Source organism: Neofelis nebulosa, chromosome 1 (assembly GCF_028018385.1).
Source record: "Neofelis nebulosa isolate mNeoNeb1 chromosome 1, mNeoNeb1.pri, whole genome shotgun sequence".
Lineage (NCBI taxonomy): Eukaryota > Metazoa > Chordata > Mammalia > Carnivora > Felidae > Neofelis > Neofelis nebulosa.
Window position 1 is genome coordinate 86762946 of NC_080782.1, and position 22723 is coordinate 86785668.

The 22723-nt window shown below is 38.0% G+C and overlaps 1 protein-coding gene across 5 annotated transcripts in view; it reads right to left on the bottom strand.

Moving 5' to 3' along the window:
• The window catches only part of ADGRV1 (adhesion G protein-coupled receptor V1), a 563532-nt gene that overhangs the window by 202893 nt on the left and 337916 nt on the right, over positions 1-22723 (bottom strand). For all 5 annotated transcript variants that reach the window (XM_058727155.1, XM_058727147.1, XM_058727130.1 and 2 more), the window contains one exon: positions 4353-4469. In XM_058727155.1, coding sequence (XP_058583138.1) covers positions 4353-4469 — 117 coding nt within the window. The remainder of the gene's footprint in view (positions 1-4352; positions 4470-22723) is intronic.

Consider the following 22723-nt stretch of genomic DNA (forward strand, 5'->3'; position numbering starts at 1 on the left):
AACTTCCCTGTCCAGAAAGGGGGAAGCCTAAAGAAACAGAGTGAAGGTCACCAGTTACAGATGCTGTGATGAGCCATGAGAGTACGTCAGTACAAGAGGTTAGAGGTTATTTATCTAGCTTGCTGAAGCTTCACAGCTAGTTGCTGTCTGCCTCACTCTGAGTCTCTCCCTACTATTCTCAAGCAAATTCTCTTTTGGGAATAAAAAAGTGGAAATTGTACTGGAAAAACATAGTTTGTGATGTGTTTCAAAATCCATGGAATATTAGCCATACATATTTGCTTAGCCAATTATATTGGGTAAATATGTATGGAGCAGTCTGTGCCAGGCACATTTCCAAGCTCTTTTCACGTATGAATTCATTTTATCTTTCCACAATCCTCAAAGATGGGTACTGTTATTACGAATCTGATTATTCAGATAAGAAAATCTAGGCTCAGAAAAGTTATGTAACGTGTTTACTGATAAAATCTTTCATTACTCTAAAATATAATCCAGTTTTACTATAATGTACTAAAAGTATATAATATAAAAGTTCAAGATAAAGTTATTTAAATGCATTTTTTTCTAACACTGAAGATATGAGGCAGGTCAAAATGAACAGTAATTCTGACATGCTAAGTCCAATGATTAAAAGTTAATGGTTAAGGGCGCCTGGGTGACTCAGTCGGTAAAGCGTCCGACTTCAGTTCAGGTCATGATCTCATGGTTTGTGAGTTTGAGCCCCACGTTGGGCTCTGGGCTGACAGCTCAGAGCCTGGAGCCTGCTTCAGATTCTGTGTCCCTCTCTCACTCTGCCCCTCCCCTGCTAGTCGCTGTCTTTCTCTCTCTCTCTCTCTCTCTCTCTCTCAAGAATAAAACATTCAAAAAAAAAGTTAATGGTTAACTTTTTGTCATAAGCTATGCACACACATACATAAGTCAAATTCTGTCCTGTTAAAAATAAGAAGTAGAATTACTAAAATGTTAATATTAAAAAATTTTTAAACCCTAATTGACTATCAGAATTGGGTTAACAGCAATCTAATCTTTTATACAATGTTTTAAAAATGGATTCTAGTTTTGGGGCGCCTGCGTGGCTCAGTAGATTAGGCATGTGACTTTAGCTCAGGTCATGATCTCACAGTCCATGAGTTTGAATTCCACGCTGGGCTCTGTGCTGACAGCTTGGAGCCTGAAGCCTGCTTCAGATTCTGTGTCTCCCCGCCCCTCTCTCTCTGCCCCTTCCCCACTCATGCTCTGTCTCTCAAAAATGTATAAATGTTAAAAAAAATTTTTTTTAAATGGATTCTATTTTAAAAATAAGATTTTAGCAGACAGTAGTTTACAAATAGGAAAACACATGTTGGTAAAGTGACAACCTCTTCCCACAAAGTAACTCATTAGAAGTAACCTACCTAGAATGAGAAATTATTGAATTTTCCCCTTGTGGTTGCACCACAAACCATGAAAAATGTGTGGTGTGCCATCTGAAATACATTAAACTTCACTGGTACTTTCAATACTTTTCCTAACCAATAGCCACACAGATATCTAATTACCTTACTAAATGTCCATCAGCCACAATCTTATTTACTTAAGACTGGAAAAAGAGATAGAGAATACATCAGTCTCTCTTGAGTTGGGTGAAATCTTATATGTGATCCCATCTAACACTGCCCCAAGGCAGGAAAACATGTTTGAAAGTTGTTCATTTATCCCTGTTTGAATATATTTCACTGACTGGTACTTTCTGTTTTTAGAAACAGCCTCTTCAATTTTGACAGTTTTATTGGCTATCAAAGACCTTAAAGTGAATCAAAACTTGCTTCTCTAATTGTTGACCCATTTGTGCCATTCTTCCAACTAGAGCTACAGACCAGTCTTTATTTCCTGTAGTAGCACTTCCAGTATTTGTGGACAGCCATCACATTACTCTAAATTCTTTCCAGGTTATCTCCAGCTGCCTCAAAGTTTCTTACAAGACTGTTTCCAACTTCTCATTGGCTAGTTAATATTCCTGGTGAAACAGGATTCATGAAAGTGGTTACAGGGTCTCAAGGTTTCTTGAACATTTGTAGGTTACAATGTAACCATGATTCCCTCACCTACCTCTATGCTGTTATTAATGTAACCTAGGTCTGTGTTGTTTTTGTAGTTGCTGTTTTAAGCAATCTGGTCACACATTTGATTGCACCTAAATCTGTGTTAAATTAATATTTCAGGTGGTTTATCTTAACCCCATCAGATTATGTTCAGTTTTCAATCTTTCACAGCAGTTTCTCTATGTTGATTCTACCTGCATCGCTAATCCAGGGAGCTTTCTGTTTTAGCTGTTTTCTCAACTCTGTATCATCTGCATACCTGATAGGACAGTTTCCTGGGTCTTTATCTGACTCATTCATCAAAAACTGAGTAGGGCAGGGACGTGGACAAAGACCTTCCACACAACACTGAGGACCTCAGTCCAAGCAGATAAGTAACAATATATACACGGTACACATAAAAAGTTCAGCTTAAACTCTTAAAATAATTTTGCAGAGAATCTAGTAAATACTTTAATATCAGCAAATATTAAGTTTTATGTTATATGGTTTAGATTTAGCTTAAGTTTTTTTATATTTCAAATTTTTTATTTTAATGTTTATTTATGACATAGAAAGCACGAGCTGGGGAGAGGAAGAGAGAGGGAGGGACAGAAGATCCAAAATGGGCTCAACAGTGACAACACTGACAGCAGTGAGCCCAATGTGGGGCTCAAACTCACAAACCGTGAGATCATGACCTGAGCCAAAGATGGGTCCTCAACCGACTGAGCCACCCAGGTGCCCCAAGATTTAGCTTTACTTTTTAATTATGGGGGAGGGGTTTGAGAACACCAGAAGCTTTTCATAATTAGAGCTGCTTAAAGACCTATGAAATAATAATTCTATGAAGAAGGAATTATCCTCGTACGCAGATTTAGAAACAAAATTTGGAAAAGGCCAAAAACTTGATTAAAGTTACAAAGATAGTGGCAAAATCAGAATTCAAACCCAGATTCAGGGCTTTAATTATTACAATTAGTTCTATTAACTAAATAATTCAGTTCAGTTCTCCCAACAACTATAATATCATACCTTGCAAAATATCCCTTCCGTGAGTTTGTATGGTACTCTCATATTCTTTCATTATTGCTGTGTAGTGAAAACCCCACATCCTTTTATTCAACAAGAAAAAAGAATATGCAAGCACTGAATGCATCTGTTTGCATGAAATAGTTCACATGCATACTCAAAACACAAACAAAACTTTGTATCATATGAAAGATTTAACAATATCAAAGCATTATCAAAGGCAACATTTCATTTAGTTGAGCCATTTAATGACATTAACACTACTTAAGTGGATCCAGCTTTCATATTTTTCTCTTTATTAAGCAAATGTGCATAGGACAATGGAGAGAACTTGGGATTTTAGGCAGAAAAGGAAGAGTTCACGTCTGTCTGCAACGTTTACTAGTTCCTCAGGTGTATACTAGGACTGTTCAGGTCTTACTCTGTACTTTCTCCCAAAGCGATCTCTTCCAAAGCAATGCACTCATTTTCCAACTGTAAGTCAACAATTTTCTAAAGTATTTATATAGCATGGGCCCCTGTTCTGAGATTTAGTACTGTGTATCCCACTTCTCCCAAAGTCCCCACTGGAGGTCTCACACTGGAGAAACTTCACACTCAGCATGTCCTAAAAGTGCCATCATCCTTCCTGTAATTTCCAGTGGTCATTATTTCAGTTCAAGGCACCCCCATCCACCCATCTACTCATGCAGAAACTTGGGAACCATCCTTGGTTCCACCTTCTGCATTCTTCTTAACCATCTATACATTCTATTATTATAGTTTAAAAAAAAAAGAAAGAAATCTCAAAAGCTTCTTCTGCTACTCTCAGGTTCACACTGCCATGTTCTCTTACCTGGATGCAGCTAATGTAAACTGAATTAGCTCCCATGTCAACCCTTCTGTCACCAATTCACTACACACAGGAAAATCTTCCTAAAATACAAACGTTGTCCCGTCACTTGTTTCATTCTATGACCTCCCCTAGAAAAAAGTTCACATTTCTTACTGTGCTTTACAGGGTCCACATCACGAGCCTCATCTCCTACCACTTCCTTATTTCTACCCCTACTATGTTTCTGCCCATTTCCCCAATTCACTAAACTTTCTGATGTTGTACAGCTTACAAGGTTTTCTTTCCAATGATCTCCTAGGAATGCAGTGATAGATATATGGAATTACTTCCACTTCAGTATAAAGAATAGCAGATAGGAAGAACATTCCACGCAGATTCACTGCAACGCTGAAGGGGGTGGGAGGAGGAAATGAGGTACCAACCTGAATGAGCATCCAGCTGAACTGGCAAAGATACAGATAATGTGTGACAGCAGCCATGGCCGAACAGCTCTCATCTGTGAGTTGGGGACTTGCATATGCAGAAGCCAGGAACACAATCTGTAAGAAACAAATACCTGTATTTTAAAACCGTGCTAAAAGTGATCAAGGATATTAAGAAAACAAACTGTTCTTATCAGAATCTAGGATTCAATGACTCAAAGGGAAAATAAGTTAATGTGTTGCTCAAACTGAGACGATGAACAGTCATTCTAAAAATGGCAAATACAGGGGCGCCTGGGTGGCTTGGTCGGTTAAACGTCCGACTTCGGCTCAGGTCATGATCTCAAGGTCCGTGAGTTCGAGCCCACGTCGGGCTCTGTGCTGACAGCTCAGAGCCTGGAGCCTGCTTCCGATTCTGTGTCTCCTTCTCTCTCTGACCCTCCCCCATTCATGCTCTGTCTCTCTCTGTCTCAAAAATAAATAAACGTTAAAAAAAAATGGCAAATAGATAGAGTTTTATATTGCATTTATTTATTTATTTATTTGAATATAGTTGACATAATGTTACATCAGATTCAGGTGTACAACCTGATCTGACAAGTTTATACATTTATAGCTGTGTTCATTAAGTGTAGCTATTGTAATACCAAAGTACCTGTCCTGTTACTTTGCTATTACAATATCAGTGACTGTGTTCCTCACGCTGTGCCTTTTATGGATTTGTACATTTTTTTTTTAATTTTTTAATGTTTATTTATTTTTGAGAGAGAGTGAGAGCGAGCAGGAGCAGGGGAGGGGCAGCTCTTTGAGCTGTTAGCACAGAGCCGGATGCAGGGCTCGAACCCATGAACCACAAGATCACGACCTGAGCCAAAGTTAGACGTTGAGCCACCCATGCACCCCGGATTTTTACAATGCTAAGAAACAATGAATTATATGAAATTAGGCTACATTCTGTCAAGAGATAATTTTCTTTCTTTTTAAATATTTAAAAATGTTTATTTTTGAGAGATATAGAGACAGAATGTGAGTGGGGAAGGGGCAGAGAGAGAGAGAGAGAGAGAGACAGAAAGACACAGAATCTGAAGCAGGCTCCAGGATTGGAGCTGTCAACACAGAGCCCAATGCAGGGCTTGAACTCATGAACCGAACTGTGAGATCATGACCTGAGCTGAAGTCAGATGCTTAACTGACTGAGCCACTCAGGAACCCCAAAAAGTAATTTTCAAAGTAAACCCTTTTCTTATTATGGATGGACAAAAATCCCACAAAATGCATTTATTTTAGATAATTAGAAAAGAAAATACAGACATTCACTTAAATCAAAGCTACAAAGAGGGACAAGAAAGAAAAGCAAAGGGTGTGACTTTACCACCAAATGCATCTTCTTTTTGTGAAGTGACCTATGTAACAAAGTAGACTTAAATTTACAATTTCAGATCCTAGGATTATTCTAAACCTTGGACTTTTATTTCAACTGCCCCCAAGGCTTTGGTCAAGGGAAATCTTCAGAATGACAAGATGACCACACAAATTAAAATTATACCCTTTTCTTTTCTCTCTCCCCCACATGTGATGCCCCTACCCCTTTTTACTTTTTTAGTTTGAGAGAGAGAGAGCGAGCACACAACCAGGGGAGGGGCAGAGAGAGGGAGAGAGAGAGGATCCCAAGCAGGCTCCACACTTTCAGTCTGAGCCTAATGTAGGGCTTGAACCCATGAACTGCAAGATCATGACCAGAGCTGAGATCAAGAGTCCAGCATCTAAGTGACTGAGTCACTAGGCTCCCCTGCTTTTTTTTTTTTAATGACACTTATCATCTTCTAACATGCTTTGTAATTTGTTTACTTACTATGTTTCGTGGTTATTGTTCATCTCACCTACTATTGTTCACCTACTAGAATGTAATACTTATGAAAGCAGGATCATTGAATGTTTCAGTTACTGATATATCCTAATTATGCAGCCCAGAGTCTGGCATACAGTAGGTACTCCATAAATACTTATTAAATAAATGAATAAATAAATAAAGGAAAACACTCTTGTGGTTTCTACCTATTGTTTTGTATTTTCAACAATATATGCCTACTGTGTTAAATTTTGTAATGAAAAGTGCAGATGGCAAGGGGAGATTTCGAACAACAATACCATAACTTCTCAAGGAATAAACTCTCTTTTTAGGACAGTGACCAAGCCTCTTTGGTTTTATATTTTAATAAGCTACCACTATGCCAGGAATATACAAACGTTAAATAAATTACTGTTGAGAGAAAGAATAACTGATGCCAAAAAGACAAAGGGGTGTTGCAAGGAAAAAAAAACAGCTGACCTATATCTCAAAACCTACCTTCTAACAAGGAAACATAAATACCTTTGAGGTTGTTTGAAATTTTTAAAAAATAAATACTGTGCTCAAAATGAAATTAGAGTAATGGGACAAAGTATTGCTTTTATTTTCAAATGAAACATGTGCCTCCCTAATCCTTTTGTCACAAAGGTTGTGGCCATTAAACCACCCTGAAAATTTCTATCCAGCAGTGTTCCTAGGGTAGCATCACTGTGGTGAATTTGTCAGGATCTAAGGTGAGGGCCTACATGCTTCAAATGTCTTCACTTCACAGGGTGACACTTAACCATAACCAGCCTACTTAGTCAACTAAAGAAAAGCCAAAATGCTCATTAGTAAATTTACAGTAACATGTATCTTTTTTAAAAATTAAAAATTTAATTATTTTTGAGAGACAGAGACAGAGTGTGAGCAGGGGAGGGACAGAGAGAGAGAGAGAGAGAGGGGCACAAAATCCGAAGCAGGCTCCAAGCTCTGAGCTGTCAGTACACAGCCTGATGTGGGGCCTGAACTCACGAACCGTGAGATCATGACCTGAGCCGAAGTCAGACGCTCAACCGACTGAGCCATCCAGGTGCCCTTACAATAATATGTATCTTAGGCCATACTGAAGTGACTCTTTCCTCTTGGAAATTATTTATTGAGTACTTCTTGTACCAAGTATAAAAGAAAAAAAAAAGGCTTTTTCTTTTTCTTTTTTGAAGCTATAGACACAACTCAGTTTATCCTTCTGAGACTAGTTTCTTCATCTGTAGTAGGAAGAAGATGGAAATGATAAATTCTTAAGTTCCTTTCTGTGCCAAGATTCCAGGATTATTTTTTAAATGAGAAGCATTCCTAACTCAACTTTTTGTTTATTTAGCCTTGCATTGGGAGCATTTGTAACACACAGTATTAGGGGAAAAAAGCAGATGCTAGAAATTAATGTCTCATTATTTCCTAACAATCTGGTACAAATGAGTTCCCTAAAAAAAACAAAGTCAACTCCGATAGACTCCACCAAAAGTCTGCTAGAACTGATACATGAATTCAGCAAAGTTGCAGGATACAAAATCAATGTACAGAAATCAGTTGCATTCTTACACACTAACAATGAAGCAACAGAAAGACAAATAAAGAAACTGATCCCATTCACAATTGCACCAAGAAGCATAAAATACCTAGGAATAAATCTCACCAAAGATGTAAAAGATCTGTATGCTGAAAACTATAGAAAGCTTATAAAGGTAATTGAAGAAGATATAAAATGGAAAGACATTCCCTGCTCATGGATTGGAAGAATAAATATTGTCAAAATGTCAATACTACCCAAAGCTATCTACACATTCAATGCAATCCCAATCAAAATTGCACCAGCATTCTTCTCAAAACTAGAACAAGCAATCCTAAAATTCATATGGAACCACAAAAGGCCCCAAATAGCCAAAGTAATTTTGAAGAAGAAGACCAAAGCAGGAGGCATCACAATCCCAGACTTTAGCCTGTACTACAAAGCTGTCATCAAGACAGCATGGTATTGGCACAAAAACAGACACATAGACCAATGGAATAGAATAGAAACCCCAGAACTAGACCCACAAACGTATGGCCAACTCATCTTTGACAAAGCAGGAAAGAACATCCAATGGAAAAAAGACAGTCTCTTTAACAAATGGTGCCGGGAGAACTGGACAGCAACATGCAGAAGGTTGAAACTAGACCACTTTCTCACACCATTCACAAAAATAAATTCAAAATGGATAAAGGACCTGAATGTGAGACAGGAAACCATCAAAACCCTAGAGGAGAAAGCAGGAAAAGACCTCTCTGACCTCAGCCTCAGCAATTTCTTACTCGACACATCTCCAAAGGCAAGGGAATTAAAAGCAAAAATGAATGACTGGGACCTTATGAAGATAAAAAGCTTCTGCACAGCAAAGGAAACAACCAACAAAACTAAAAGGCAACCAACGGAATGGGAAAAGATATTTGCAAATGACATATCGGACAAAGGGCTAGTATCCAAAGTCTATAAAGAGCTCACCAAACTCCACACCTGAAAAACAAATAACCCAGTGAAGAAATGGGCAGAAAACATGAATAGACACTTCTCTAAAGAAGACATCTGGATGGCCAACAGGCACATGAAAAGATGTTCAACGTCGCTCCTTATCAGGGAAATACAAATCAAAACCACACTCAGATATCACCTCACGCCAGTCAGAGTGGCCAAAATGAACAAATCAGGAGACTATAGATGCTGGAGAGGATGTGGAGAAACGGGAACCCTCTTGCACTGTTGATGGGAATGCAAATTGGTGCAGCTGCTCTGGAAAGCAGTGTGGAGGTTCCTCAGAAAATTAAAAATAGACCTACCCTATGACCCAGCAATAGCACTGCTAGGAATTTACCCAAGGGATACAGGAGTACTGAGGCATAGGGGCACTAGTACCCCAATGTTTATAGCAGCACTCTCAACAATAGCCAAATTATGGAAAGAGCCTAAATGTCCATCAAGTGATGAATGGATAAAGAAATTGTGGTTTATATACACAATGGAGTACTACGTGACAATGAGAAAGAATGAAATATGGCCTTTTGTAGCAACATGGATGGAACTGGAGAGTGTGATGCTAAGTGAAATAAGCCATACAGAGAAAGACAGATACCATATGGTTTCACTCTTATGTGGATCCTGAGAAACTTAACAGAAACCCATGGGGGAGGGGAAGGAAAAAAAAAAAAAGAGGTTAGAGTGGGAGAGAGCCAAAGCATAAGAGACTGTTAAAAACTGAGAACAAACTGAGGGTTGATGGGGGGTGGGAGGGCGGGGAGGGTGGGTGATGGGTATTGAGGAGGGCACCTTTTGGGATGAGCACTGGGTGTTGTATGGAAACCAATTTGACATGGGGCGCTTGGGTGGCTCAGTCGGTTAAGCGGCCGACTTCGGCTCAGGTCATGATCTCGTGGTCCGTGAGTTTGAGCCCCACGTCGGGCTCTGTGCTGACAGCTCAGAGCCTGGAGCCTGTTTCAGATTCTGTGTCTCCCTCTCTCTGACCCTCCCCTGTTCATGCTCTGTCTCTCTCTGTCTCAAAAATAAATAAACGTTAAAAAAAAATTAAAAAAAAAAAAGAAACCAATTTGACAATAAACTTCATATATTGAAAAAAAAAACCAAAAAAACAAAAAAACAAAGTCAACAAATTCGCCCTTCCAGAACATATCACAAATAGCTTTTCAATTATTTTGAAAACATGCTTAGATCTTCCTAGATTTTAGCTTCTAACTTCTGAATTGTAACACACTATAGATCATAAATTTAACCTTCCTAAATTCCACAAATATTCACTGAACACTTTCACCAAAACTAACGTTAGTTTGGTTCAACTAATGTTGAACACTAAGCACCAAAACTTCCTTAAAAGCTGTTGGAAGAACAGACTGAGAGGTTCAGCCAAAGGAAAAAAAAAGGAGTAATTTTAACATCTTATTTTCCTTCTTTTTACAAAGCGGCATCTATTTCCACAAAGATTTTGTAAGTGTACCTATATAATAAGTTTGAACCTCTCTAATTCATATTCTATAATATGCATAGCGTTGAGGTTTACTTGGTAGTTATGTTCTAATCAACCTGAAGAGTTAGCTTATGTAAGACAATAGTGTAATCCAAACTTGTAATTGAACATGCTTAGTTTTAAGCATTCTATGAAACTATTTATAAATGGTATGCTAACTTGAATAATTGTTATTCTCTTAAAAACTCTTTTCTTTGAAACAAATTAGTAAAGGTTATTATTTAAGCTGCATTTGCTTTCAGAATACAGTTTTAACACCCAGAATTCTATTCTATAGATAGGACTTCTCTATATTTTATTATGTTTTACTCTCCTTTTCTAAGCCCTAAAAATACCAGTTACAAATCTACTTTTGCAAACTATGAACATTCTTCCAGAGTGTTCTCTAAAGCACGAGAAATACTTTCATCTGTATGAAAGGAGGTTAGTCTGCAAGAAAAGGCTGACCTATCACAGTGCACACTGCTACAACAGGAATGAGGTAAGAAAACTTGGGAGAACCAGCTATTACAAATAACCAGGCGTATCTAAAATTAAATTAACTTTAGCTTAAATACAAATTAAATGGTTAAAGTAAAATAAAATGCCATCTCCTAGCATATTTAGCACATACATCTTTAAGGCACATTAACGTAAGGAGAAAGGAGTTTTTACCATTGTTCTTTTACTTAGTCATACAGAGATGACCAGGAGAAAGGTTATTTTCACAGTCAGTTCTCTGGATGCATTAAACATCATAACATAAAAAACAAAAAGAATTTTTCAAAGGTCCTCAGTCATTCACGTTACTGATTCATTCAGTAAGCAGGCAAGCACCTACTACCAACAAAGTGTTACTATCTTTATGAGATAAAGAATATGGTGGCAAAAGGTGCTACATGCTTTCCCTGGTTTTCTTGTGAACCCACATATTAATGATGTGAAGTCATTATTAAGTTACACAAACTTAATAAATGATGAAAAAGGATCTGATACAGGAATTCACTTTTGGAGGTAACTAAATGTGTTTGAAAGTTAAAGTGGGATTCAATGTTTGTTTATTATTATTATTATTAATTTTTGAGAGAGAGACAGAGACAGAGTATGAGTGAGAGAGGGAGATATAGAACCAGGCTCCAGGCTCTGAGGTGTCTGCACAGAGCCCGATCCAGAGCTCGAACTCACGAACCGCAAGATCGTAACCTGAGCCAAAATCTGATGCTTAACTGACGGAGCCACCCAGGTGCCCCAGTTAAAGTGGGATTCAAATCCTGGAGTTCTCATTTATATAGCATTCTCTCTAGAACACCATGCTGCAGCCTATAAAGCTAAAATTAAACTCAAGTCCTGCCTCAAAGTGCTGAACTTCTAGTTCACTCTTCCTCAATTTTTTAATCCATGGCCCACCACAGGTTCATAATGGCCATAGAATATAATGCCAATAGCAAATATAATACTATTCTCAATCCTATACTGATATAACATATATACAGCTTAACTAAAGAGAAAAGAAAAATAAATATATGTCCCCAAAGAGAGTATCTGATATGTTTTGTTAGTAACTTATAAAATTCTTTGCTTCTTCTGGTTGATGAGAGTTCTACTGTACCTATGTATAGTTTTCATTTTAAATACAGAGCAGGTGTTTCTGCTGGGCTAAATAATAATAAAAACTGATTTCACTATAAACATCAATTCTCAGTACTCCTTAGTATACCTCTCTCCCCACTTTACTATAAACATTTTCATTCCTCTCTATTAATTGCCTTTCTCTTTACTCTCTAGCTTATCCAAAACACCTATAGTGTTTTAATTATGTGTTCTTTCAAATACTGATGGATATTTGGGTTGTTTCCAGGTTTTTTTTTATTTTTTACAAATAAAGCTGCTATGAATGTACAAGTGCTTTTATTTGTCTTGAATAAATATCTAGGAGAAGGAACAGGTGGATCATATGATAAGTGTGTATTTAATATTCTCTTGTGTGTGTATTTAACATTCTTAAAAATAGATAAATTATTTTCCAAAGTGCTTGTAACATTTCCATTCTCATCAGCAATATATTAGCATCTCACTAAAACTTGTCTGGGATAGTCAAAAAACCTTTTAGCCTTTCTAAGGGGCACACATAGTTCCTCATTGTGATCTAAATTTGGATTTTCCTAATAAGTAATGATGTTAACCATTTTTTCATGTCCCTATCTGCAATCCATGTCTTTTCTTTGAAGAAATGCCTCTTCAGCTCTCTTGCCTACTTTAAAAATTGGTTTGTTTTCTTAATGTTGAGTTTTATGAGTTCTTTTTATATTCATGATACAAGTCTTTCATCACATGTTTAATGTGCAAGTACTTCCTTCTACTCTGTGGCTTGTTTTCAAAAATTCTCTTAACAGTGTCATTGGAAGAACAAACGTTTTTAACATTGGTGAAACCCAATTATGGATTGAATCTACCTTTTTTGATCTTTTATAAATACTTCTGAATTACCTTTTGCATTTTTGTCTATCTATGTAGGAATCTGCTTCTGGCCTCTCTGATATGTCCCATCAATCAATTTTTCTATGTTCACACCAATATCACATCGTCTTGATGACTGAAGCTATAATTTTTGAAACCAGGTAGAGTTAGACTCTGATTTATTCTTCTTTGTCAAAGTTATATTGTCCATTCCAAGTCACATGCATTTCCATATAAATTTTAGAACCAGATAGATGCTTACAAAAACAGAAACCTACTGAGGTTGTGATTGGAATTGGGTTGAATCTGAGAATGGACATACTAACAGTATCGACTCTTTCTTCTCATGACCACATGGTACCCTTCCATGTATTTAGGTCTTCTCTAATTCCTCTCAGAAGTACTTTGTAATTATCCATGTACAAGTCCTTCATATAATTTTTAAGAGATTCATCCCTAAGTATTTTATATTTTTGCTATTATCATAACTGATATTTCACTAAATTTTAATTCCTGATATTCACTGCTAGTATACAGAAATACAATTGATTTTTGTATATTGATCTTCATCTCGCCAACTTACAGAACATACTTATTAGTTTGAGTAGCTTTCTTGTAGAAAACATATTTTCTACATAAAGGATTATGTCATCTCTGCATAAATGGAATTTTACTTACTTTTTAATCAGAATGGCTTTAATTTCTTTTTCTTGCCTTATGGTACTTGTTGGCAATGGATATAAATATAGATATAATGTACACACACTCACACACACACACACACAGAGTACTGAAAAGAGGTGGCAAAAATGAACACCCTTGTCTTCTTTTTGATCTTAGCATGAAAACATTGTTTTCACCATTAAGTATTTTAATGGTCTGAATTGTGTCCCCCAAAATTCATACACTGAAGTCCTAACCTCTACTCAGAATAAACTGTATTTGAAAATGAAGTCAATAAAGAGGTAATTAAATTAAAGTGAGGTCTTTAAGGTGGGCTGTAATCCACCATGAGTGATTTCCTTATAAGAGAAAATTTTGGATACTGGCAAGCACATGTACAGAAGAAAGACCATGCGAACACAAAGGGAGAAGACAGACATCTGTACAGCAAGGAGAGAGGACTCAGTATGAAATCAACCCTGTCAACACCTTGATCTTGGAATTCTAGCTTTCAGAACTGTAAGAAAATAAATTTGTTATTTAAGCCATCCAGTCTATGGTAATTTGTTATGGCCGCCCTAGCAAATCATTACAACTATGAGGTTAGTTAATATAATCTCTTTTTGTAGATGGCATTGTCAAGTTGAGGAAGCTCCCCTCTATTCCTACTTGGTTGGAGTGTTTTTTTGTTTTTTTGTTTTTTTGTATCAGGAATGGCTATTGAATTTTGGCAAATGCTATTTCTCTATTGAGATTACAAAACATTTTATTCCATTTTTGCTTGCTAATTAATATGATGAATTAATTTGATTGATACTGGAATATTAAACCAACTTTATACTACTTGGATAGTTATCACTTTTTATGATGCATTATCATTTTGATTTGCTAAAACTATATTAAGAATATCTGCATCAATATACATGAGGAACACTGGTTTGTAGTCTTTCTTTGTCTCATTTTGGTATCAGGGTAATGCTGGTTTTAGAGAGTTGGGAAAGAGTTCCTCTTTTTCAATTTTCTGGAAGAATCTGTATAGAAGTGGTATTTTTTCTTAAATGTTTGATAAAATTCATCAATAAAACCATGTTAAGACTAAAGTTATTTTTGTGGCAAGATTTTTAAATATAAATTCAATTTCTTTAATAGATATATACCTATTCAGATAACCTAGCTCTTACTGAATGAGTTTTGGTAATATATGTCATTTTAAGTAACTTTTCTATTTAACCAAACCTGGAAAATTTGTTGGTATAAAGTGATATATAATATTCCCTTATTATCTTTTTAATATTTAGAATCTGTTGTGATGCCATTTCTCTTTCTTCATAATGGTAATTTAGAGCTCCTCTTTTTTTTTTCTTGATCGTTCTGGCTAAAGGTTGGTCACTTTATTGATCTTAAGGAAATGGCTCTTGGTTTCACTGATTTTCTCTGTTGTTTTACTGTTTTATATTTCAGTGATTCCTGTTCTGTTCTTTATTATTTATTTCTTCTTTTTCTCCTATTTTTAATTTAAAAACTTTTTATATTTCTGTGGTCCTATTTTTGAAACCTTATTTCTTTTTCTAATAGAGGCATTTAGTTCTATTATATTTTTTCCTTATATTGCTTTAAGGATTCCTCAAATTTTGATATATTGTGTTTTCATTTTCACTCAGTTCAAAATTCTTTGAAATTTTCCTGAATTATTTTCTGACCTATGGATTATCTATAAGTGTGCTAATTAGTTTCCAAATATTTGAAGATATTCTAGTGATCTTTCTGTTGATTCCCAATTTAATTCTGTTGTGGTCAGAGGACATACTCTGTATGGCTTTAATAATTTTGAATTTATAAGCCTATGTTCCTTGCGTACATGATAAAAACATGTATTCTACTACTGTTGGTTTCAGTGTTTTATAAATCTCAATTAGTTCAGGTTGGATGATAACATGTTAAAATATTCTATATTCTAAAAAAACAAAACAAAATTCCATGTATTTACAGATTTTCTGTTCTTTTAAAAAATTTCTATCAATTATTGAAAGAGAAGTCTTTAAATTCCCAACTATAATTGTGGATTTGTCAAGTTTTCCTTGTAGTTCTATAAATTTTTGCATGGTATATTTGGAAGCTTAGTTATCAAGTTATTAAATTTAGGGTGATTATCGTCTCTCAATAAACTAACCCCTTTATCATTATAGAATGACTTTTTTCTCTGGTATAACTTTGCTCTAAAATCTACTATGTGGCATCTGGCTTCGGCTCAGGTCGTGATCTCGCAGTTTGTGAGTGAGCCCTGCATGGGGCTCTGTGCTGACAGCTCAGAGCCTGGAGCCTGCTCCGGATTCTATGTCTCCCTCTACCTCTGTCCCTCCCGTGCTCATGCTTCTGTCTGTCTCTCTCTCTCTCAAAAAATAAACATTAAAAAAATATTTAAAATCTACTTTGTTAATATAGTCGATCCCAATTAATTTTCCATCTTTTTATTTTTATTTTTTTTAATTTTAGAGAGACAGACTGAGTGCGAGTTGGGGAAATGGGTAGATAGAGAGACAGAATCTCAAGCTGAGTGTGGAGACTGACCTCCTGATCAAGGAGCCTGATCAAGGGTCCGATGCTCAACAGGTATTTTCTCCTTCAGTACTTAAACATGTTGCTCTACTTTCTCCTCACTTGTATGATTTCTGACAAGAAATTTGCTGTAATTCTTATGTTTATTCCTCTGTATGGATTTTTTTGTTTTAATTTTTGTTGCCTGTAAGATTTTTCTCCTTATACTAGTTTTACGCAACTCGATTATGATGCTTTCATACAGTTTCTTCATGCTTCTTCTGTGTGGGGCTCATCACGATTCTTGAATACATAAGTTAACAGTTTTTAAGAAATTTGGAAAATTTTAATCATTACTTTAAAATGCTCTTTCCCAACCACTAGGCACTTTTACCTCTCTTTCTGACACCTCAATTACACATATATGAAACACTTAATTTTTTCCCCACAGTTCAATGGTGCCCTGCTGATTTATTCTGACTCCCTCTTTTCTTTTTCATTTTAGAGTAACTGATATTGCTGTTTTCAAATTCACTTATTTTTTCTTCTGCTATTCCTAATCCCAATCAGGGTATTTTTCATCTCACACATTGTAGTTTTCATTTCTTTTTTGTTTCAGTGTTTATTTATTTATTTTAAGAGAGAGAGTGAGAGAACACATATGTACAAGAGGGGTAGGGACAGACAGAGAGGGAAAGAGATAATCTTTTTTTTTTTTTTTTTAACGTTTATTTTTGAGGAGAGACACAGAGTGTGAGAGGGGGAGGGATAGACAGAGAGGCACAGAATCTGAAGCAGGTTCCAGGCTCTGAGCTGTCAGCACAGAGCCTGATACAGGGCTTGAACTCATGAACCATGAGATCATGACCTGAGCCAAAGTCAGATGCTTAATCAACTGAGCCTTCCAGGCGCCCTGTGTCATATTTTCTTGCCTTTCACCACATCTTACAGTTTTTTATTAAATATCAAACACTGTGATCTTACCTCTTTGGGAGTTGGATATTTGTGTTCCTCTAAATATTTTTGAGCTTTGTGCTAGGATGCATGTGGAAGCAATTTGGTCTTTTCAATTCTTGCGGTTAAGATGTGTTGGGCAGGGCCTAGTGCTCAGGCCAATCACTCCATGGGGCTGAGGCAACACCCGTCTGTATACTCTACTCAGGTGTTTGTGGATCTTGAGGATTTCTTAGTCTAACAGCAGGAAAAGTTACTATTCGTGGCTCTGTGTAAGCACCTCACATTGATCTCTTTTGCCTTCTGGGGGACTCTTTCTCTAGCTTTGGGTAGTTTCCTCACAACATGGGCTAGTCAGAACTCAACTGAAAAATAAGAACTCTGCCTATCTCCAGGGTTCCTTCTTTTTCAGTATTTTGGCCTCCAAACTTTAGCCACCTTGTTTTTCTCAGACTCTCATCTTTCTCCTTAGTTCTGTGAATCTGCAGACCACCTATGTTCCTCCTTTTTGTGCCACAGCTTGGAAGGCAGTATTCCAGGGCAATTATTAACCTCATCCTGTTTGTTTCTTATACTTCAGGGATCCTCATCCTTGGCTGCCTGATGTCTAGCCTATTGACATTATTTCATATAATGTTCCGTTTTTTTCATTTGTTTTAGATCTGATGGTAAATCTGGTCCCTATTATTTCATTTCGGCTTGAAGCAGACTCTTGCAGGTATTAACACCTTCTGGATCCTGCTATTAACTTTCTTTTTTCCTGAAATTAAAATATTTACTATTATTATGGTGTTCTGTCTTGAGCTTAACTAACTACACTTGAATCTACAGTATCCACTTACTCTATTTTGTGAATTAAATGTTTATTTATTTTTGAGAGACAGAGCACATGCAGGGAAGGGACAGAGACAGAGGGAGACACAGAATCCGAAACAGGCTCCAAGTTCTGAGCTGTCAGCATGGAGCCCAAGGCAGGGCTCGAATTCACAAACCACGAGATCATGACATGAGCCAAAGTTGGACGCTTAACTGATGGAATCACACAGGTGCCCCTAATATTTGAATTTTTATAATTCACATTTTCTAATCCACTTAGCATCCCTGATCCAAAAAGTTTTTTACTCTCTTCTTCCAAAGTTAACTGATGAGTAAGCTATTTTAAACATTTGTTTCAATGACAAAAGCAAGATATGTTAAGCTAAAAAGATCACAAAACGCTGAGTTCCACATTATTTCTGCTACTTGTAAATCATTTATGTCTGCAGAATCCCTTTCATTAGAAAACTGTGTTAATAACCCATTAATCTGAGGCTAAAGACAAAAAGACCTTTGCATGTTGCTGTTGCATTGGCTATTGCCAATGTGCCAATGCCAATGATAATGGAATTCACAAAGTATAATGACATTTCCATGACGAATGTATTCTGTGGTTAACAGACTTCCTTTTGTTTAAGTTTTAATCAGCATTATCTGTGTAACTTTTTTTTTTTTTTTTTTTTTGCCGTTTTTACAATTAGTGTTTGAGAGAGAGAGAGACAGAGAGCAGGGGAGGGGCAGAGAGAGGGGAAACACAGAACTCGAAGCAGGCTCCAGGCTCAGAGCTGTTAGCACAGAGCCCAACATGGGGCTCACCCTCACAGACTACAAGATCATGACCTGAGCTGAAGTTGGATGCTTAATCGACTAAGCCACCCAGGTGCCCCTATCTGTGTAACTTTTAAAATTATTTGAAAGGGCTGCATCAGTCTCTATGCTGACAGCTCAGAGCCTGGAGCCCACTTCAGATTCTGTGTCTCCCTCTCTGTCTGCCCCTTCCCTGCTCACACTGTCGCTCTAACCTTCCAAAATAAATATTAAATTTTTTTTAAAAAAGTTACAAGAGTATTTGAAGAAACAAACTATCTGAAGAACTTTAAAAAAGTATTAAACTTAAAACATCAATAAAATTTAGTGATAATAGTTAATTCCTTATGCAAAAAGGTAGAAGCCAGAAATGGAAAAACATCTATAAAGGCAAGGTTATCAGTATTTTTTTTAGGTATGCTCAATAGAGACTGCCTGTAGCATGTTCGTATAAACAAAACACTTGGACTAATGCCATACTTAATTTCCTGTATCTTTTTTCATTATCTTGAAATCACATGTGTACTATTACAACCTCCCACCCCAGGCTAGCATCTTTTTCACTGGTGTTTCCACCTTATCCCTTAAGAGAAGTTTAAATACCAGAAATATTTTGTCAATACCAAATCTGAATTTTTACTATTACTAAAAATATCATACTTAACATTAAAATTATTCTCACTGATTTCACACAGATATTCCTTTTTTCCCCCACATTGACTAGAAAGCTTTGAATATTTTTGGATGGCCCTCCTATGGTCTTCATGTCAAAGAACATAAAATCTATTATGCTCATGTTCATAGTTAGCTTGCTTTCCCCTTCCTTCTTCCCTTCCTTCCTTCCTTCCTTCCTTCCTTCCTTCCTTCCTTCCTTCCTTCCTTCCTTCTGTTGGGAAAATAAATAAAGTTATGCACCATAAGATGGCCCACAGGACTAACATAAGCTCTAGTTCCTAGCTTAGAGACTTCTCTTCCAGGCTCTTCTTCCTGCCCTGCTTGCCATGCATGCCAAATTACTACTAATGCACAATGTGGAAGTAACAGATGATAAATTGTCCCCCATGCTTGTGCTCAGGACTCAGATCTCTGGAGAAGGATCTCCTCCGAGCTCGCCAGTGTAAAATAAAACTTGGATCCACCAAGATCTCCGAGTGTCACTTGGTTTTTCCACCAGTGATCCAGCCTGGTTCCATAACAAACTCGGTTCCCTGACCAGGAAACCCAACCACGCTGGCCCATTGTTGCCACCGGTTTGGGAAAATGGCAAGGTGGTGACGGAATTAGGCATCGCAACAGAGAAAGCGCGCCCTGCCTGATTTTTGGCAGTCTTTCACTTGGTCGCCTCAGGCCAGTCCTGCTCTGCCATTCCTGCCAGACTCGAAGAGACTTGGCAAGCAAGGACCTGGACCCGACATCGGAACCGGTAAAGCTGGGGCCTCAATCTAGTCAGACCCACTCACAAGAGTGGAAGGGGGACTTGATCACTCCCTAGAGACTTCAGAGGTCTCACAGGTAGGAATTCTGTGGGAGGGAATGCAATAACCTCTGGTGTGTATATGAGTGCAAATGTCCGATTTGGTCTGGCTTGCCCTGAGGAGTTCGATTCTGTGGCTCCACGGGGCGGCACCCTTAAGGTTCCCAAAAGCCCACGTAGTCTGAGTGGGCCCGTCTGTGATTCCACGGTGAATGGCATATAACCTATGGCAGCATCAGAATAGTTTCTGATTGTAAGTCACAAAGCTGAGACTGCTACAGCTAAGCATCACCTAAGCTCCTTAGGGATACAGCGAGACAGGCATCTGACTAGTCTCATTTGAGGGGGCACCCCTACCCTTCTATCTTTGCAACTCCATCTCACAGGAACATTATGGGGTCAGGACAGAGTAAAGAAGGGGTTTTCAGGAGACTATGGAATTAGATGACACCTGGCAAGTTAAGGACCCTTTGTGAGTTGAAATGGCCCACTTTTGATGTAGGATGACTCTCAGAAAGAACATTAGGTGTCCAACTGGTCTGGCAGGTTTGGCAAATAGTCACTGGAAACCCAGGTCACCCTGACCAATTTCTATATATTGATTCCTGACTTGAAATTGCCCCAAATCCCCTACCTTGGATGCAATTCATCTATAACACAGAGTCAGGCAAAGGTTTTAGCTGCTTCACCTGGAGAACTGAAGAAGCAGCCCACTGCTCCCGTCTGGCATCTGTGGGAGACCCAGAGGAGGACCCTGTCTTTCCACCACTGTACCCACTAAGGTCCCCCCCGATCCCCGGGGCACAGGGGCCTGAAACTCCTCTGTCATTCATCTCTCCTCCATCCCCGGACCTGGAGAATCCTCTCTCACCAGGGCCAGCAGCCAGACTGCACCCCAGGCATCAGGAGAAAACTCCAAAAGCTAAAGGGCTTAGCCGGGATGAATATTACCCAGTTGACAGAGGTCGCCAATAAAGTTTTCGTGAACAGGGAAATCACAGCTGAGGGAAACTGAAAAAAGACTAAAGACAAGGGTCACCCTTCTGGCAGTAGCACGGAAAGAAAAGGACAATGCAAAGACTGGGAAGCTCCAACCACCAAAGCGGGGAAAGCCCAGAGGCCCCTTAGCAAAAGACCAATGTGCCTACTGCACAGGAAAGAGACACTGGAAGAATGAGTGCCCAAATCGGAAGGGGCCCCCAAAACCCAGCTGGTATCAGGAGGAACCTCAAGAAGGAGACTTTATTGGTCTGGCTGAGATAGAATCAGACTGAAGGGGACACTGACCCTCTCTCTCTGTTCCTCTACCTAATAGTTGTGAGGCCTTCTCCCTCATTCATTTCCCAGGTTAACAGCTATAAATGGAGCCAACTGTGGTTAGACTACTTCAGGACAGGGACTTTAAGGAATATTCCCAAGCAGCTGCTGACACTCCACTTGTTTCGAGGAAATTCCCGGTCTTCTCTGGCCTGATGTGGACTCCATATTTCCACTTTGGTGGAAGAAAACACGGCATCTGCTCCTCTGTCTGGGCTAAGGTTTTGCATCCAGTTTTCCTTCTCTGCCTTCTGCTGGCACCTTATCTCTTCTGCCTTTCCCCCAACCACCTCCTGTTTCTCTACCAACTTGGGTGTGGTCTACATAACTGGTTCCTATACCATTTTCAGTGCCTCAAGCACCATTGGCTCCTCCCCTCCAGTCTCAAGGTCAAGGGGCAAAGAGCACCCCCTTGGACCACCCACTTCAGATACCCCCACTGGTGTCCCAGGTGAAAACTGACAATGGGGAAAAACTGATTGATTTTAAGTGAATGCAAGTGAAACATATTCAGTATCTAAACTATTTAAGTTTGTTGGACCTGTCTTTAAAGTTAGCAGCATTAAAAATGAAACTTTTACTCTACCAAGGTTGACCTGAGGAAGATTATAGTTTTGTGACTCTTGTTGGAAATATTGCTGGTTCTTTAATGTTTGCACCTCCAGATTAAGGAAACTTTTCTCTTATGATACCTATGATAAACTTAAATGTCATAAAGTATTCATTTGTAAACTGAAGCATTTATCTTTTCTCTCTACCTAAATCCTCTGAAATTCAAAAACTCTCAGTGAGTACTCTTTTTTTCATGGCAATTACAATTGTTTACATAAGTTCAATAAGAATCTGTTCTCCTTGTAACAGGTCACCATTAGAAATACTGGTTATTTTACCAAGGCTTTTGACTGGAATGTCATATTTGAGAGTGACAAGCATAGACTCAGATATGACCAGACAGCTTTCAGGAACTAAGGTTGGCTTTATGAAACATGGAACCATAAAGCCCCTTGGAAAGGTTGGCCTGCTACCTTGCTTACAGAGTTTCCAGCAGACTCACCAGGTGAGTAAAGGTCACTTCCTAGCAGGTGCAGCAACCTCAGGATATCTCGGGGGCCTTGTGAAAAGGAATTCACCCAAATCTACCAGTATCGCAGGCCTGTCTGATGGCAAGTATTTGGCTTGGCTTCTGTCCTGGAGAGGCTACTAAAAGTTCAAACTGGAGATTCCTTATAAAAGGTTCCAGCAAAGCAAACTTTAAAAGATCCTCATGATCAATTGCTATTCTTGCTGAGATTATGTAAATAATTAGGCCAGGTTTGTTAAGACTGGATTTGTTCTACAAATGCATTGGTCTCGATTTGGCTATCTCTGGAAATGCAGGTTTTTAGAGAGAAAAGCTATGTTTTAACAACGCACTGTTACGGGTGTTAAATTCTAGTTCTGATTGTCTTTAAATGTTTGTTGTTTGCCT